At 42.5% G+C, this 18,926-nt stretch overlaps 2 protein-coding genes and 2 non-coding genes across 8 annotated transcripts in view; 1 reads left to right on the forward strand and 3 right to left on the reverse strand.

The window, feature by feature from the left end:
- Positions 1-1,974: 1,974 nt before the first annotated feature.
- RPL27A (ribosomal protein L27a) lies at positions 1,975-5,010 on the reverse strand. Its single transcript, XM_030831333.2, has 5 exons — positions 4,895-5,010; positions 4,429-4,492; positions 3,918-3,993; positions 3,066-3,240; positions 1,975-2,147 (listed from the first exon to the last, which is right to left on the reverse strand). The coding sequence occupies exons 1-5, from the start codon at positions 4,895-4,897 to the stop codon at positions 2,019-2,021; spliced, it is 447 nt and encodes a 148-aa protein (XP_030687193.1). The 5' UTR covers positions 4,898-5,010; the 3' UTR covers positions 1,975-2,018.
- Positions 2,253-2,381, reverse strand: LOC115839628 (small nucleolar RNA SNORA3/SNORA45 family). The gene has a single exon (XR_004034123.1). It is a non-coding gene; the product is annotated as a small nucleolar RNA SNORA3/SNORA45 family (small nucleolar RNA).
- Positions 3,621-3,750, reverse strand: LOC115839627 (small nucleolar RNA SNORA3/SNORA45 family). The gene has a single exon (XR_004034122.1). It is a non-coding gene; the product is annotated as a small nucleolar RNA SNORA3/SNORA45 family (small nucleolar RNA).
- Positions 5,011-5,136: 126 nt separating the features above from the next.
- Positions 5,137-18,926, forward strand: part of TRIM66 (tripartite motif containing 66) — a 63,747-nt gene continuing 49,957 nt past the window's right edge. For 3 of the 5 annotated variants that reach the window (XM_060303551.1, XM_060303548.1, XM_060303552.1), the window contains exons 1-2: positions 5,138-5,398; positions 7,559-7,697. The gene's annotated coding sequence lies outside the window, so the exon portion shown is untranslated. Of the gene's footprint in view, positions 5,399-7,558; positions 7,698-18,926 lie in introns of all 5 variants that reach the window. The other 2 variants (XM_060303553.1, XM_060303550.1) reach the window with 2 other exon arrangements.

The raw sequence follows: 18,926 nt of genomic DNA on the forward strand, positions 1-18,926 counted from the left end.
AGCAGCTATACTCTTGAGGCATCCTCCCTATTCAGAATGGCTGTACTAGTGACTGACTTTCATACTTAGCATCCATGTCCAACAGCAGCACCTCCATATAGGATTGGGATGAGCATTATCCCACCCAGTTTCAGGACAGTTATACTGCAAGGTTCTAGCAATGAAACCTTGAAGGAAGCTAGCCATAAAGGGACTACTGACCACCTATCCTCCCCCTAAACCATATTTTGCTGCCAGCCCCACCCCAATTCAGTCACCAAGTCCTGTCTGTCCCTTATGTCTTCTGAATCCTGTCTTCCATCCTCATGGTCCCGCCTCCAGCCTTCCACTGTAGCCTTGTGCCCTTAAACTACAGCCGGGCCAGAATAACTGTTCGCTCCATGCTCCTCTCCCATATAACACCTCCCAACTTGCCTAACCTTTCCAAACTGGGTTTCCTAAATGCATGTTTGCTCTTTCCTGTGTTTAGACCACTTTCCCATTGACTGAATCACACCAAGGTTAACTGACTTGTCTGCTCGGGTAATAATGGTTCACTTACATGCTGGTTACTAAGAGCGAAACACAAAAATTTAGTAAATGCTTTCCATCTTACTTAATCCACACAATCCTCAAGTAGGTACGTTTACCTAAATTTAAAGATGAGAAAACTGGACTAAGCCTAAGTCACACAGCTATTAGGTTTAGATATAAATTTCAAATCCGGCCTGAATCTTAAGACACTGTATTTACACATTTATGTACCTTCAGTGTCTAGAAGGCATTGAAGCTTCCCTATTATAAGTCCTCCAAAAGACATTAAGGGAAACCCGATTTTTACCTTTCTCCACCAGTACCAACAGTAGATGTTAATGATCGTTATTAGCTTATCCAGCTGAGTGCCTTCCTGACACCTTTAACTCTCCATTATACAAATCAATTACATTTCCTCCCCTGTCTTTCCTTACATTTGACCATCCCCAATATCTTCTGAAGGCTGTCATGACAAATTAGTCTCACAGAAAGTCATAGTTCCCAGTCTATTTATGATCCCACAAAACAATACAGAAACCACCCTCTACCAAACTAAACATGTAAGTAGAGTTTTAGGGGGCTTAAGTGCCATCTTAACTATTCTTTGGTCAGGGTTCTAGACTGCAAGTTCTATTATGGGCCAAAAAACTTTCAAAATCTTGGAAAACTATACCAAATTATAATTTACCAGGATCTAAGAGGGTCCTATCTGCACACAAGCATTGCTCATCTTCTTGGTTTTGCAGGAGGTAACAAACCCTAGGAAACCTGATTCTGGTTTCTGGCCTTTTAGCATTCCCCAAATTTCTCTATTAGATACATTTCACACTGGAAGGAAAATCATTAGCATTTCATGATGTTATTTCTTTGAACATGAAGACTCCTATGCACAAGGACCCATAAATCCTGACAACTGCTTTCTAGAATCTAAACCACTCTGATGTGTAAAAGCCCTGGTGTGTTTAAAATTCAGACTGTTGGGCCCCATTCCAACATTTTGATTATCAACAGAATGGTTTGGTCTGAGATGAGGAAGCCAGGTGTAAGAACCTTAAACTGACGAAGTAAGTCCCAAAGAACCACTTCTATCCTACCACTGACCCATCTTTCCAACATGACTCATCAAAATCTTGTAAAGATCATGAGTTTTCCCCCTTGACATGGAACAATTAAGGGCACATTGTCCCACTCATTTATAAAGTCAGAGCACACAATGCCAACAGGCCTTTCAATGGTATGACGGCACCAACAGGTATCATTCTCGCTTTGTAAGTGAGAAGCCTCAAATTAGGTAACCAGCCAAGGCCTTATTCTCAGTGTTGGTGCCATCTCTTCCATACTTTGAGGGGAGCTGGTGGAAGAGCCCAGGTCCTCAAACCCTTACTCCTAGAACCTGTTAGGTGGGTTTCTGTACAGGTAGGGAGGTAGAAGTGCCAAAGAACCCTCACTCAGACCAGAAGAGAAAAGCACTTGTTATCATTTAATGAATCTCCCACCACGTGGCTTCAAGCTACCAGGACACAAGCCCCACCAACACCCTTAATCTTCTCCTCAGCTCTTCTGCTGAAGAATTTGGCCTTCACGATGACAGGCTGCTTTGGGAGCTTTCCCTTCCCCAGAACTTTGTAGTAACCCTAGAACAGAGAAAAGGGTTTATAATGCACCGTGGCAGTCACCAACTCTGTGATGGGTACGAAGAAAAATGCCTACCAATCCACTCCATCTAGGGGCCAGGGAGGGCATGTTTCTGATCTGGGCACTCCCAGGGGCACTGACTGCCCTCGCCAGTGAATCAAGACCAGCAGATTCTCTCCGAGGACTCTAGCACACCAGGACAAGAGCTGTCAGGATGTGACTCTAGTCTCGGGCAGAGCTCAAACCCTTTCTCCTATTCAATTACGACTTGATAAGCAAAAAAGGAAAATCACATTTCCAGCAATGCTCCAAGTCGTGGTCATCAGAATTGCTCAAAGAAAAGGCTGAGAAAGGGAAATTTAAAACTTTACTGAAAGCCCCCTCAGGATTCCCACCACCTCCATACCCACAGTGGGTAAGACTGACACAAGGACCAGAACTCCTAATGATATACAAAAATGCTTTTTTTTGGGGAGGGGGGCGGGGGTTCTCTTCAGATAATGTCGGGCCTTAAATAACAATTGAACATATTAGGATTTTATTCTGTAAGAAATATAAAGAGCCAAGGGCTGTGCCTCATGCAGTCTTGTGTAAAACAGACCAGAGCCAGCTGACCTAAATTACTACCAATAGTTCAGGTGAGAAACCCGTACAAATCAGGGCACTGACACTAGGAATAAGATAACCGATCGGAAAACGTTCAAGTAAAAAATGAAGTAAATGAATGAGGGAGTGGAAGAACTACTCTTCAAATGTTTTGTATGAATCACAATTGAACAAGAGTTCAATTTTGATCAGTAAGTACCCGTGGAAATGCTACGGAAAGTGTAACTGTCTAGTAGGTATCTGGGTATAGACTTTAGGTGCAAGTATATTATCCAGAATTTTGAAAGGCAAAAAATATTCAATTCACTCACCGATCGCACCACATCAATGATAGGAGCAGCTCCAGTCTTGTTCTTGGCAGCATTTACCCGTGTCTGCTCACTGACCAAGGTCCACAATTTATCAAGGTTGACAGTTGGGCAGAAGCTCTGGTTCCTCTTTAAGTGGTAATGCCTCATACCAACTTTCCCAAAGTATCCTGGGTGACTGAGAAAAGAAGGCAACCATTTCCATTACCTCACTCCAACTAAAAAGCTATGTTTACCATCTCCACAGTCCATCTCCCCCCATTACAGTGTAAGGTGTGCACTCATGCAGAAGAGTGACAAAGCAGGTACTCCACTTCTTGAATAAAACAAATCTTTAAAAAGCCACCAAAGACTATCGGGTGGAAAAGACTAGCCTTATTTCACGGAACCAAAGTAAGTCACTGAGAAAGTGAGAGGCAGTGCCAAGACTAGGATTCAGGTCACTTGACAGCTTCCCCACACTCCTGTAACACAGGTCTCCTAAACAAATAGTTAAAACACAACCCCGCTAATTTGTGGGCGTTAAACGGATCTAACAGTTGTGTAAGTCAATCTGATGCATGTCACTAACCCGGTGACTGACTATGCCACGAGGGCCACAGCCAGTGAATAAGGTCAGCAGTTTCTCTTCGAGGACTCTAGCACACTAAGGCAATAGCCGATACCCAAGCGTGACTCTAGCCTCGGTGACAAGTTCTCAGTTCACATCAAATATTAACTTGACGAAACCCAGCCACAGGCAAGGTTTCTGAGTGGTAAGAGCCTTGCTTCCCGTTGAAGATGTTCTTAACTACCCTCTACCCCTAAATCCAAAGCTGTCAGTGTCAGGAAAGGCAGAGTCCGAAAAACACTCACTATTTGTCGAAGTTGATCCTGTGGTGATGCATGCCACCAGCATTACCGCGGCCTCCCGGGTGCTTCCGGTGTTTGCCTGCAGAAACACAAAGCTACATGGCTAAAATAGCCTTCTCCAACCCCTCGATATTACTTCTCGCAAAAGCATTTCCCCATACCTCTGTGCCTTTACTTAATACCCCTCTTCCAGCAATGCTGTTCCTTCAAGACTCTGGGATAATCATCACTTTGCAGTGTTCCACCTCACAACACTAGCACAGTAGTCCATACCTTCAACCAATTCAATACTGGACCCCGCTCAATTTCCAACCCCCCAACTGACGTGAAATTCTCTAAAACTGGGGTACTAGAGAATTCTCAAAGATAAAGCCAACAGCTAATGATCAAATTCAATCCGACTCGACCGCCAAGAGCTCTAACTAACCCACTTCTCTAAGTTACCTACTTCCTGAGAAGCTAGCACCATGCAGAGATAGCCCAAGGACGACCAGGATGTGGAGACAGTACTTACCGATGCGGCCGTGGCCGTGGCTCACGTGCCCCCTAAGTTTCCGGGTCTTCCTTAGTCTGGATGGCTGTGTGGGAAAAGGTGCTTGGTGATAAGGCCTAAGGGAAGAGGGGCAGGGGGCGAAGCTTGCCAGTCTGTGAGAGGCCTATAGGCCTGGGGGTCAAGGATCTGCTTTGTTGCACCTTCAGCAAAGTCGAGGTTACGGCTTGGCCCGGGGCCGTGCGGCCTCATCAGGGAGGCGCCCGGGAACCCCGGACCGCGTGTCTCGAGAAACCGAACCGCAGGATGAACACGCGGCCCCAGGCTCCCCGCCCCGCCCCGGACCCACGCCGGCTACCCCGCCCTGCGGCTGGCCATGCGCGGCCTGGAGGACCGGGCCAAGCTCGGGAGTAGGTGGCTGGGGTGCAAGGTGAGTAAAGATCGCGGCCTAGGCCAGCAACTATGCGGACGCATCAGAAAAATCACCTACCATGTCAGCGACCGAGACGAAAAAGGAAGGGCTCTGCAAAGTCTCGCGAGCTATCGAGCTCGGGGGCGGAGCCAACGCCTCACTTCCGGTCCGGAGGCCGGGCCGCGGGCGGAGCTTTTTTGGCGTCGCGGGTCTTGGGCTGCTGCGGGTTTTGCTGTTTCCACTTCCTGTGGGGTGAACTCTCCGTCATAGAGTTGTTCCGGAGGCTGCGGGGGCCGAGAGCCTTCTCCGTGCTGTCACGCGTGCGCTCGGGCTCAGAGGCGGAGCGCTGGCGCGGAAGGCGGGGCTTGGGACGCTGTAGTGCACGCAGCTGGGGTCCAGGTGGGCCGGGCGCTTTTCCCAGGGACACGGCCCAGGAACCTGCTGGGGCCACTGTATGTCTCTGCTGCTCACCAACCGCCCCATCCTGAGCAGCCCCATGCGTCTCGCTGTTTTTGGTGGTCGGCTCGGCTCGGGCGGTAGCGGTTGCTTGCTTGTCCCCTGGCCGCAGTGAGAAATCGCAAGGTCCTGTTTGACCCTGTGTGCCCACCCGATGTCTCTTCCTGCTCCCTTTATTCCTGCTCCCTTTAAAGTCTTTCTAGATGTCTCTACCACCCTCCGGGACCTTCTCGCCCACACTACTGAGTGGGCTCAAGGTCTTCCTTTCTCCTTTGCCCTTGTGCTATCGTCCCTGTCGTCCTCAGTTGGAACAACCTGAGTTCAGGGACCTCTAACGCCTGGTCGCTTTAGGGTTCTTTATTCTCCAGACCCTGTAAATCTTCTACCCGCCACATTTTAATTTTCACTGCATGCCCGTGACCCCCTCCTCTCCTGGACCAGAGAACCCCTTCTCAATCTGGACCCTATGCAAGGGTCTCCTCTTGTAATACTTCTCTGACCCATTCAGCCATAGTTGCTCACCTCCCCCCACTGTGCCACCTCAAAATCTAGTACAGAGCTCTTATGTAATTGTTGATCCACATTTGTCTTTCCTACTAGACCAAATTTCTTAAAGGCTGGAGGATTACTTTCTTTTATCCATGGACTCCTAGCTCCTGGCATGTAGTACATGTTCAACAAATGATCGTTAAGTGAATGAATGCACCTACCCTCACCACCCTTTCTAAACTAAAGTGCAAGAGACATCCTTTCCGTCTTAAGTCTCAGCCAATGTTCAAGATCACATTCCCTCAGTCACTCAGTGTGTGTTTGGGTGTATTTTCTGTGCCTTGTTCCCTTCAGCTAAAATACATTTTAGCTAAAATATCCTAAATTATCCTTGTTTCTATTTATTACCCTTGCTCTTTCCTTTTCAGCCAAGCTCCCCAAAAGAATAGTCAACAAATCCTGTCCATTTGCTAGCTTCCCATTCATTGTTTAATCCACTGCAGTCTAGCTCTCAGCCCCATTATTTCAATGAAATTGCTCTTATGGAGGTCATCAATTAACCAAACACTGACCTGAATGTACTCTTCCTCATACCACTTATTCTTTGTTGTACTTTACCCATTTGACTTCTTTTTCTAACTAATCTCTTGCCTTCCTCCTATCTTTCTGGCTACTTCTCTGTCTTCCTTTCAGGTTCTTCTATATTTGTCCACCATTTAAGTATTGGTGTCTTCAGCCTTCTGTCCTTGCCTCTCTTAACTTTTCATAGTACACAGTGTTCTTGGGTGAACTCATCTTGGGTGGCTTCAATTCACATCTCTGTTGCTGAGCTCCAGACTCATATATTCACTTAATTTCTGGTTAGTATCCCTTGGACATTCTAAGACATCCTAGATAGACATATCCAAATACTTTGATCTTCCCGGTTCTCTGGTGTCTTCTTTATTCTGTAGCTTGGTGAGCAGCCTTGTCCACCCAGATAGTGATGTCAGGGAGACTTGAAAATTGTCCCCAAGCATTCTTTTCCTCTAATACGCTGTCACCGTGTCTTTTTTTCTATACCTGTCTCTCAAATCTGCTTTCTCCTCTTTAGCCCTCGTGCCATGGCCTTCATTAAGGCCCTCATCTTCTGTCTTATCTGGAGTTCGGCACCCTCCTGTGATCACCCTGCCTGTATTCTAACCCTCCTCCAATCGTCCATCCTTCACACCTCTGTCAGTTTGATCTTCCTAAAACGTGACTCTCATCCTTTCACTTACTTGATCAAAAAGTGTGATAGCTCCCTATTACCAGCAGAATACAGCCCACTTGCCTTTCCAAACTAACTTCGGCTTCTTCCCTGCACAAGCTTTCTACTGCAGCCAAACTTGGCACATCCCTTCTACCTTTTTTCCTGTGCTAGTGCCATTTCTCATGCCTGGAGTACTCATCTTCTTTCTGACCAGATGTCCTGAAGCTTCCTCAACCTTTAAGCCCTACCTTACATTCTGCTCTTCCCAGAACACTCCAGCCCACAGTGAGAATAACCAAATATACCTTGCAGTTTACAAAATGTGTCTGCCTGAGAGGTCAACTCTACTAGTCCCATTTTATGAATGAGAGAGTTGAGGCACAGAAGGTTGACTGACTTGCCAGAGGCTATAGAGCTGCTAAGATATAGAGCCTGGGCCTAGCCTTTAGTCTTTTTTCTCCAAATCTCCTGCTTTTACCTTAGCATCTCCTCCCTCTCTGACCTCACAGCATTATGGGCTTCATCACTCTTTCAGTCCTTAATCACATACTGTCTGTTACCAGCAGAAAGAGAGGCCTTGAGAGTTGGCGGCAAGGCCTAAGAAGAGATCGTCCTCTATTTGACATCAAAACTGGCCAGTAAGTGCACAAGTGATGAGCTGAGCTACCTAGAAACTACCCTTGGGAAGATGGTCTGTGAATGGAGGTAAGCTGGGCAGAGTTTTGGGAATGAAAGGTTACCTTCAGGTGTCTAGTAAATAGGGACTGAAGTAAGGACCAAGACTGCCCAGGGCATGGAGGTAGAGTCTGGTTGATGGGACACTGCTTCTGGATAGTTTTGTCAGGTTCCTTGGTTACAGAGGGGCTGCATCCTATCCTTCAGGCCATCCTTCTGAATGGAAGGCCTCCCTGAGCAGACTAGTACTCTGTGTTGGGTTCTGTGCTCACCTAACATTCTCCTCATTGGTGGTTTGATCTCCAGGGTAGGGGGAGTGCCCTGGACAGTTGTCTGGTTTTGGTTTTCTAGCCAGCTCCCTCTTCTTCCCAAGGAAACCATGTAGCTTTAACATAAGGCTCCTGTGGGATTTGTCATTGTGGGTCGGCCAGCTCTGAGAGAGCAAACAAAGCTGAATTCTGTATATAGCAGCCAGACATGAGGCACTAGGTGATCTGTCCCTCCTCACCAGGCACACGGGGCGTGATGGTGGACCTGACCCGTAAGAGGCCTCTTTCTCTGTGGCATCTCTTCTGAAGTAAAACATGGCCTTGTGACATCTCAGACATCTGGGCTCCCCCAGAGGGTCAGGGCCTCAGAAAATGCCTGTGAAATGAGCAGAAGGGAGAGGATGCCAGACAGCCGCCTGGTGAGGCAGGTATATGCAGTGCTGACCTTTTTGCTCCCTCAGCCCTCTCTCCAGGTGGCCTTGTAAACATACTGCCACCCTGAAGAGGGCCCTGTGGTCCCTCTCTCTTCCTCTCCTCTCTGGGAGCCTGATTTCATCAGCAGTCCTTCAGACAGCAACAACAGCATGGGTGCATCCAGCCTTGTTTTCTTGCTCTCCACCTTTAGACTTGGACATTTGGAAATATTATGTTGCTTTCCTTTTTCAAGTAGAAGATTGTCAATTTAAGATGGGAAGAGTCAGGATGTCGTTTCTAAGTGAGAATTTGAGAAAAACTCAGAAATCCAAATTTACTTCAGAAAGAATTTTAAAACTTATATGTAATAGACAAGACAGTAAAACATGAAAGAAAATTTTTTTTTAAAAAAGTGTAAACATCTCAAATTATAATACCTTACAATGCTGTTTTCATGTCTGAATATTACCTTTCAGTTTTTATTTACATCTAGACATAGCTATCTGCAAAGCTGATGATCATAGTATGCAAATCCTTTTGTCTTCTGCTTCTCGTTTAATACTATTACATTTTTTCTGTATCACTACCCAGTATCCATGATTATTATTTTTAACAGCTGAAGAGTAATTTATCTTCAGCACATACTATAATTTACTAAGCCATTTTCTCATGTATTTTGTTTCCTTGTTCTCATTGTGTTTTTTGCTATTGGAGAAAATGATGCAGTGAACATTTGTGTATATGTGGCTTTTTTCTTCTTCTGTTGAATAACTTGTCTAGGATAAATTCCCAGGAGTGAGATTGCTGTATTATAGGGTATAAACATTTTTATGATTCATTTTATGTTGCTATATGTGTGTATATATATATATATATTTTTTTTTTTTTTTCCAAATGGATTGTACCTGTACGAATTTATGTACCAGCAGCATGTATAGTTTCCAATTTAAACTACACCAGGTTCAGGGTTTTTGTTTGTTTTGTTTTGTTTTTGCTTTTATCAGTAGTTTTTGATATACGGCAATATGGCATTTAGGGGAAAATTCATAGGACCACACAAGGTTTTCTTCATTACAAAGTAAAAATAAATATAACTCGAGGACTAAGTGTCCTTCCTTTCTGTGCTGGATAGATTTTCAAAAGTCTCATTATACTACATGGCAAATGCTTTCCTAACAGCTTTGTTGGAAGCTAGGATGGAAAACCCCGCTGCCATTAAACTCAGAATAGCAGAATGTGAATGGAGGAATGCCAGGATCTTTGAGGGCAGTTCATCCAATAGCACAACAAATTCAACTGCTCCTCGGTTTTAATTTAATTTTAGATGATAAAATTCATGGAAAGAACACAAAAATTTTGGTTCATTTCCTACCTCTGTTTTCACTAGCTGAATGATTTTGAACAAGTAGCATATTCTCTTTGAGTCTTAGTTTTCTTGTCTGTATAGTGAAAAAATACTGAGATTCATTTGTTCATTTTAGAAATATTTATTGAGTGTGTGCTATGTTCAGGCACTATATATAGGTGCCAGGCAAAGAGGGGAAGGTACCATGGTGAACAAGAAAGACAAAGTCCTGGCCTAGGACTGTGTCTAAAACAAACAGTGAACAAGTAAACAAATAAATAATATATCACATTCAACACAGTCTAGCATTAGAGTAGGTGCTCTCTCATTACTTGGTGTTTCTCCCTCCCATTTTTTCCCGGAAAATGTATACTATTTTGATGATAATTTGTTCTGTACTACCCATGCAAACAATCTTTGAAATTCTAACTCCCAATGTGGCATGCAATGACCTGCTCTGTTATTCCTTGGCAAGGTTACAGAAACCAAGTTAATATCTCCCTTCTCTCACATCTGGGTGTGGGATATTAAAAGAGGTGGTTTGTAAACAAGGTAATATAGGTGCGGTTTCCTGTGCGTCCTTCCAGTCTTTCACCTGATGTTTCATTTAGTTCAGGTCTCTTCATGACTTAAAGCAGAGCTGATTGCTGGTATATTTTGTTTGACTCACGCTGTTTTCTTATGTTTTTTTAAAATTTAATTGGTTGCCAACGTTTAAAAATTTAAATAAAAATCCGGATTTCTGGTGTTTTGAAAAAACTAAGATTTGGCAACACTGAACCCACAGTCTTTATATGGCTGGCCCCTGGAGGCATTTGAATTGGCTACTCCTGGCTTAAGTACATTCTGCCAAACTATCCCCTTCGCTCTCCCAGGTCAGGGGAGATAGGAAGGAGAGGGAAGAGGTAAGTTATGGTGAGAAGGAGGAAGGGGATAAAAAAGAGATCATTTGCCCTTCCCCCCTTCTGCTTAAGTCAGAGACCCATTGCTGTGCCTTTAATTTAACCTTTACCCTCATAGAGTTAATTCAATTGCTCTTCTAAGACAGAAATGAAATACTTATTTCTTTATATTCTTACCCTGGGTAGTGCCCACTGGTTTGGAAAGCTATGCCACGCCCCCAAATGCCCAGAATTGTTTTTCAGAGTCTAGTGCAGCAGTTCTCAAAGTGTGGTCTAAAGGCCCATCAGGGGTCCCTGAGACCCTTTCAGGGGTTCCACAAGGTCAAACAATTTTCATAGTAATACTAAGATGTTATTTGCCCTTTTCACTGGGTTGACATTTGCACTGATGGTGCCAAAGCCAAAGCCAAAGACGAGTCAGTGTGTTCTTCACTGCCAGGCATTTGCTTGTAAAGAAAAGAAAAGAAAAAGAAAAGAGCCAGTTTCACTGAAGAATGTCCATTTTTATTAAATTTCAATTCTTGAATACAAGTCTTTTTAATATTCTATGTGAAGAAATTAGAAGTATGCAAAAAGCACCTCTGCTACTTAGTGAGGAACTAAGTAGGAACTGAAGTGAGGAATTGCACTTGTGCTACTATTTGAGTTGCACGCTGCACTAGCCTTATTATTATATTATTATATTATTATTATTGTAGAACAATAGTTTTATTTGAAAGAACAACTGACAGACAAACTGTGATTATTCAGTCTTGAGAATTTGGCAGATATTTTCTCAAAGAATGAAGTGAGCCTGTCACCTCAAGGAAGAAAACTGACAGTATTTGTTGCCAATGATAAAATTTGAGTTTGCAAGCAAAAATTAGAATTTGGGTAAAGTTATAGCTGCCTCCATGAGTTTGACAACTTCATAATAGTTACAGAATTTTCTGATGCAATTAGAGGTGATATTAAAGAGTGTGATTTTTTTTCTATAATGAAACATGTCAATATTTGGAGCATCTGTGTAAATCATTGAACGAATATTTTCCAAATCACCAGTGCTTGGTGTTATAAAAATTATGCCTGAGCAAAAGAGCAGTTCAAAGTGTAATACAGACCAGTGGATGTTAATATAACAGAGTAAGAAAAGTTCATTGATGTAGTTTCAGATTCCACATTACAACTAACCTTTAAGAAACTACCGCTTGTTAAATTTTGCAGTAGTATCAAAGAATATCCACAATTATCTGATAAGGCTACTAAAATACTCCTATCTTTTCCAACTGTATAGCTGTGTGAGGCTGGCTTTTCTTCATATACTGTAAACAAAACAACATGTAACTGCAGAAGCAGGTATGGAAAGCCAGCTTCTATTAAGTCTTCTGTTAAGCCAGACATTAATGCAATTTGCAAAAAGGGAAAAACAATGTCACTCTTCTCACTAAATTTATTTGAAAGTAGTTAATTTTTCCTGAAAAGTATGTTATTCATGTTGACTTGTAATAGGTTTATTGTTTTTTAATGAATTAGTATTTTTAAATTATCTCAGTTTTACTTTATAATACGGTAAATGGCAGTAGCTATAACCACATAAACAAAATCTCTTTGGGGTGCTCAATAATTAAAATATGTAAAGCAGTTCTAAGACTAAAAGGTCTGGTATTCTCAAAGTCTAATGAAATAAACTCTACCACATTTAAACCTTCTAAGAGAGATTGCCCTCACCTCGCCTACTAGGGCTGCTGTCTGGGGAATAACTGCCCTTAGAGCCTCAGAATGAACTAGAGGGGAGAGCCCCCCCATTGCTTTATTTAGTGGCATCTTGCTGGGCCCGCAAGAAGCCTGGTCTCCCCCAACCCCGTCGTCCTTTGTCCTTAATGGGCTTGGCTCTGAAAGACTGTGGATTGAAGTGAAAGTTCTCTCAAATTTGCATAATTACAGAGCTCCGGATTTGAATTAAATGATCTTTGGTTTTTTTCTTAAATAAGTACAAATATAAAACTAGGTGCACTCCTTCTGCTCTTATACAATTACAAAACCTAATACAGTTTATAAATTATAAAAAACCAAAACAATCAAATTAACAATGTTAGTTTCATTTGCAGATGATGTGTTGCTAAACGAAACTGTCACTACAGCTTAAGTGTGGTGCACCCTGATGTGGCTAAGTTTAGCAAACTTGTGCCGCAGTGATGGTGCCCCACTTTCCCTCCCACCTTTGTCTATTCCAGGTACTGTGAAACATTCATCATTGTGTGCCATAATCTCATTTTAGCTTCATGGGGCAGGAGGGCATCATTTACGTATTGTCTGCTCCCTTCTCTTCTCATTAGCCTGAGACAAAGTAATACTGCTTGGTAAGAACTAGATCCTAACTCTCAACACTGCCTCTAAAATCTCATCATGATGAATATATAGATGATCCAGAATATTTATACTTTAAAAAACTCATCAGAATGAAACACTAATTTAAAAATGTTGGTGGAGAGAGCTCCTGAGGACATGTGTGTGGACCTCAGCTTGAGAAACATTTCAGTTAAGAGTATGGAGTCTGAAATCAGACTGACCTGGATTTGAATTTGAATTTGAATTCTGCTGTTTACTGTCTGTCTTTGTGCAATTACCCAACCTCTCTGAACCTCAGTTTCCTCATCCTGTCTCTGATGGTTTTATTTAATTTTTTAAAATATCATAGTCCCTATCTCCAAGGGTAATTGTGAGGATGGAGATAAAGTATGTAAAGCACCTGGTATAAACTTGGCATTTAATACATTTCCTTCTCTTTTCCAACATGAACTCTTGGATCAAGCTTGTCCACTAACAAAGAGAGGCACAGGTAGATCTGGGACACTTGAAGGCAAACAAACCCTGTAATAAACACACAACCTGGCAGACCCCTCCAGGCTTTGTTTTCCACAGCAGAGATGCTGGACTGTCTTTTGGGCCCAAGTGAGAGGTTGAATCTGTGCCCTGTTGTAGGGCATGAGCCTCCAGTTCTGGACTTCTGAGGCCTTGGTCTCTGAGTCCTTTCTGGCCTGTCCAGGAGTATCTGTCTCCCCAGAGAAGCAAATCACTCTGCTTTGTGCTTCACTTACAGGGAGTGGAGCTTGCTCACTCTACACACTGCTTCACGCTTGAGGATATTAATGGAAAAGCCCCGGTTCTGGGCACATGCATGGGCATGGATATAAGTGTGAGCTTTATGGGGCGACCTCTAGTTGACCAGAAACACAGAAGTGGACAGATAGAGGCGGTACTGATCTGCTCATTATGCCAACAGGACGTGCAAGATATAGGTGCCTGGCTCCTACCCTGTCAGCATTTGCTCTGTAAGGACTGCTTCCAGGGCTTGATCCAGGAGCTAGGGCAGGTTGCTGGGCTTCATGGGACTGTCCCAGATGGTAAGTACAAAAATACCACAGGTTCACCTCCTTCTATATAACAGGTCTCTTCCCATTTCATAGGTACTGAATTTCAGGTGTAGAAAGAATCAGAATGTAAGAGCCCAGGGATACTCATTGCTGAAAGCAACTCTTTGGGGAATCTGTGAGACAAAGCAAATCCTCCTGATGCTTAATATATGTTTTGTAAACTGGGATTTTTCATGTTTGGGATTTCCTTAAATTGGTGGCAGGCTAAGAAACCTGGGAAGATTTTGATTCAAGGTTTGGCTGACTCCCCAGAAGGAGAGGACATGTCCTGACCCACTGAACTTCCAAGGCGGGGGGAGAATGGCTGGGCTCCTAGGGTCAGTCAGGAACAGATTTTGAACAGACTCACACTGACTAATGAACCATTCACCATCTAAGCTGCTCCCTCCTCCAGCAGGGAGGAGCTTCTGTCTTTCTTCTGAAGGTCAGGTTTCCTAGGAAACAATCTCATTGAGAACTGTGAAGTCCTTGGAGACAAGAGCCAAGTCCCTTCGTTTCAGTATTCTAGCACAGGGCATGTAACAGAGATGCAGTGAGTGTCTGCTGAATGAACTCGTGGGATGAAAAAGCCAAATAAGTTGACAGCATTTAGAAGCATCATCATTGTTGTTTGTTTTGTTGTCTGCAGTTTTTTCAAAGTGATTTGTAGCACAAGTCTAGGCTATTTTTGAGGCATTATAGCATTGCAGTTGTCTTTAGATCTGAATTTCAAGGCCTCTAAACCCTTGGGCAAGCTACCTAAGCTCTCTGAGTCTCTGTTGAGAGTTCAGAGTACAGAAAAGGTATTGTATACTTTGATTTTTTAAATTAATACATGATTTTTAAACTTACTACTTAGACTTTGTTCTTCCTTAAGCTTTTAATTTTAACTTACAAATCTTGTTCTATTTATAAATATAGCAAATTTAACAATCACTTTTAAAGGGCCTTTCATTAATATTTAAACATATTTACAGTTAATATTTGCTTTTATAAACTAAATTTTTAAAAATAATTCAATTGTCCAGCAAATAAGCATTCTAAATTACTTAAAGAACTCTTGGAAATACAGTAAGTTAAATGTATAAATAAGGTGAATCTTAAATATGTCTTAAAAGTTCTAGCACTGTTGGGTTATTATCCAGAATATGTAAAGAACTCTTACAACTCAAGAATAAAAACAAACAAACAACCCAAATAAAAACTGGGCAAAGAACTTGGAATAGACATTTCTCCAAACAAGATATCCAAATGCCCAGCAAGCACATGAAAAAATGTTTACTATCACTAATATTCAGGGAAATACAAATCAAAACCATAATGAGGTACCACCTCACATGTGTTAGGATGGCTAGTATTAAAAAAAAGAACAGAAAATAAGTGTTTGCGAGGATGTGGAGAAATTGGAATCCTGTGCACTGTTGGTGGGAATATAAAATGGTGCAGACTCCACGGAGAACAGTAAAGTGATTCCTCAAAAAATTTAAATATACAATTACCAGCAATTCCACTTCTGGATATATACCCAAAGTAATTAAAAGTAGGGACTAGAAGAGATATTTTTATGCCTGTGTTAATAGCAGCCTTACTTGCAATAGCCAAAAGGTAGAAGGAACCTAAGAATCCGTGGAAAGATGAATGGATAAATAATTGTGGTATACACATATAATGAAATATTATTCAGCCTTAATAAGGAAGGAAATTCTGACACATGCTACAACATGAATGACCTTTGAGAACAGTATGTTAAATGAAATAAGCCAGCCATAAAAAGACAAATACTCTATGATTCTACTTACATGAGGTACCTAAAGTAGCCAGATTTATAGAGATAGAAAGTAGAACGGTGGTTGCCAAGGGGTGGGGGAAGGAGGGAACGGGGAGTTGTTTAATGATATAGAGTTTCAGTTTTGCCTTTTTTTTTAATTTTAATTTTTCTATTGGAGTATAGTTGATTTACAGTGTTGTTAGTTTCAAGTTTTTCCCATTTTTTAATCAGGTTTTTGTTGTTGCTGTTGTTGTTGAGTTCTTTATGTATTCTCAATACTAGACCCTTATCAGATAAATGATTTGCAGATATTTTCTCCCATTCCATGGGTTGCCTTTTGTTTTGTTGATAGTGTCCTGTTAACATAGTGAAAGTTTTAAATCTTAAAGAAGTCCAACGTACCTATTTTTTCCAAAAGCCTGTGCTTTTGGTGTCATATCCAGGAAATTATTGCCAAATCCACTGTCATAAAGCTTTTCCCCTATGTTTTCTTCTAAGAGTTTTATAGTTTTGATTCTTACGTTTAGGTCTTTAATCTCATTTTAGATTTTTTTTTTTAATGTTTTAAAATTTTATTTATTTATTTATTTATTTTTGGCTGTGTTGGGTGTTCGTTTCTGTGCGTGGGCTTTCTCTAGTTGCGGTGAGCGGGGGCCACTCTTCATCGCGGTGCGCAGGCCTCTCACTGTCGCGGCCTCTCTTGTTGCGGAGCACAAGCTCCAGACGCGCAGGCTCAGTAGTTGTGGCTCACGGGCCTCGTTGCTCCGCAGCATGTGGGATCTTCCCAGACCAGGGCTCGAACCCCTGTCCCCTACATTGGCAGGCAGATTCTCAACCACTGCGCCACCAGGGAAGCCCCTCACTTAAGATTTTTACCATGAACTAGGGACTTCTCTGGTGGTCCAGTGGGTGAGACTCGGTGCTCCCAATGCAGGGGGCCTGGGTTTGATCCCTGGTCTGGGAACTAGATCCCGCGTGCATGCCGCAACTAAGACCTGGTGCGGCCTAAACAAATAAATAAACAAAATACATTAAAAAAAAAAACAACAGAATGCCTTAAAAAAATAAAAGATTTTTAACATGAACTAATTATGCATGTTTCAAGGATATGTTTGACTCTAAAGTCAGAAAACTAAATTCATACTAATGACAATTTTTAGAATCATAGTGTTTGTTGCCAGGTTATTCTAAGTGCAAGGGAGAATGAAAACGTAAGCTTTGGTGTCAGTATATCTGGGCATCAGAGTGTGAGTCCTAATCTACCTGCCACTTAATACAGCAGTTGTATAGCTTGGTAAGTTTTCCTCCCTGTAAAATGGGGATGATGATGGTAGTAATTAACTTATAGGATTGTTATGAAGATTAAATGAGAACATACACATAAAACATTCTGTACTGTGCTTAGGATATAGTAAGAGACCAAGAAATGTGAAAAAATACCGTTATTTAGAACTTGTGAAACTGAAGTGGAAAAAAATCTGTTAGATGCAAACATGCTTGACTTGGAACCAGAGAGGCAATTTCTTGAATATGTGGCATCTTACATTATTTAGTATGTCCTGCAGTCTGGCCAGGCTATTGCTACCTTCCATATTTGCATTTGTGGATCAGAATGGAATAAGCTTCCTCTGCTACTTGGAGGTTTTAGGATTCTATGCTGTGTGGTATTTGTTGGTTTGTATGTCAGTCTCCTTCACAGGTAGTTATTGACTTTTATGTACCAGGCCCTATGGCGTTTAGGGTGCAGAGATGAAAAGACAGGGCCCTTGCCTTCAAGGAACTCATATTTTATTGAAGGGCAGATAACTAAACAGATGACAATAATACAGTGTGGTAAGAATGTGAAGAGAAGACTGTTTAAAGTTTAGGCAAAGGAGCAATACCTCTGGGAGATTTTCCATGCACAAGGACTGGTGGATATCAGTTGCTCACTGAATGTTTTCTGAAGGACTAAAAGAATGGCACTCAAATGCCACGCTGATGAAAAGCAGAGATGTCACCTATCTCTGGGAAGTCCAGTGAGATACCCAGTACCTGAACTTAGATTCCTGTTGTAATTTGAGAAGCCATGCTTTGGGAGTTTGGTTCTTTGGAAAGAGCTTTTAGCACTGCCACTTTATCCAGCAGAGTAGGAGTACAGACTTGCTAAAAGGCTTATCCTATTTCTGCCAATCTGGGGCTTTCAAAAGTTAAATATGGGAATAGGTAGAGGGTTGGCAGGGGAGATGGATAGAGGCTGACGAATTAAATAGGTCCTTAGCATCAACGCTTCCAGCCAGTTGCGGCCACATTGCATGGGGATGAGTCCATTTCCATAAATCTGTTCCTGCTGGTTGCTGGGCAGAACTGAGAAGTTGCTGAGTTGAGTGGAAGAGGGGCTGTGCCTGGGCTCAGTGTCTGTCCAGCTGGTTTTCAACTCTGATCCCTCAGTGGAGCCTCACCAGGCCTGCATGTTTGCAGTGGGGCTCAGCACTGGGGGAGGGAGTGAGGTGGGCATCTCATTCAACTGGGCTGTGCCTTTCATCTCTACAATGCCACAGCCCAACATAGAACCTGACACAGGACGAGGGCCTAAGTGAATATTTGTTGAACAAATGATTTAATCAGTGGATCCACAAAGATCTCCCATGGCTCTTGCCTAGAAGGAAAACTTTTTTCACTTAAGACACTGCCCCTTTCTAGTCCTCAAGTTGTGAGGTACAAATCACATTTATCAAGCACCTTCTGGCTGGCAGATGCTGTACCTAGTGCTTATGCCTGTATTATCTTTTCTAAACTTCACAACAACCCTATAAGGTAGCTGATGATGGGGACCAAAGCAAAGGCAGTAGTATGCTGAACACACAATGTCTTAGCTGTGCTGTGGGATGACTGGAGTGGAAGGCTCCAGAAAGGCTGGATATTGGAAACGGATCTACTCAGCCAATGAGAATATCTTCTTGGGACTGTTTGCTTTTAAGCCTATTTGAAAATGGTCCCAGGTCAAATTCTACGTGGAAAGTTGGCCATTGAGTCCCCAAGTGATACTTTAAATAAGTGTAGCAAGCTCTGAAGGAAGCTGGCATGCCTGAAACTGTTTACTATGTGCTGGATCTGTCTTCAGAATTCTCAGGGCGCCTATGGTTTTATGTGTTGTTTTAGGGGAGGAAGGCCATTACTTGAATATTTC

This window comes from Globicephala melas, chromosome 8, assembly GCF_963455315.2.
Source record: "Globicephala melas chromosome 8, mGloMel1.2, whole genome shotgun sequence".
NCBI classification, from domain to species: Eukaryota; Metazoa; Chordata; class Mammalia; order Artiodactyla; family Delphinidae; genus Globicephala; species Globicephala melas.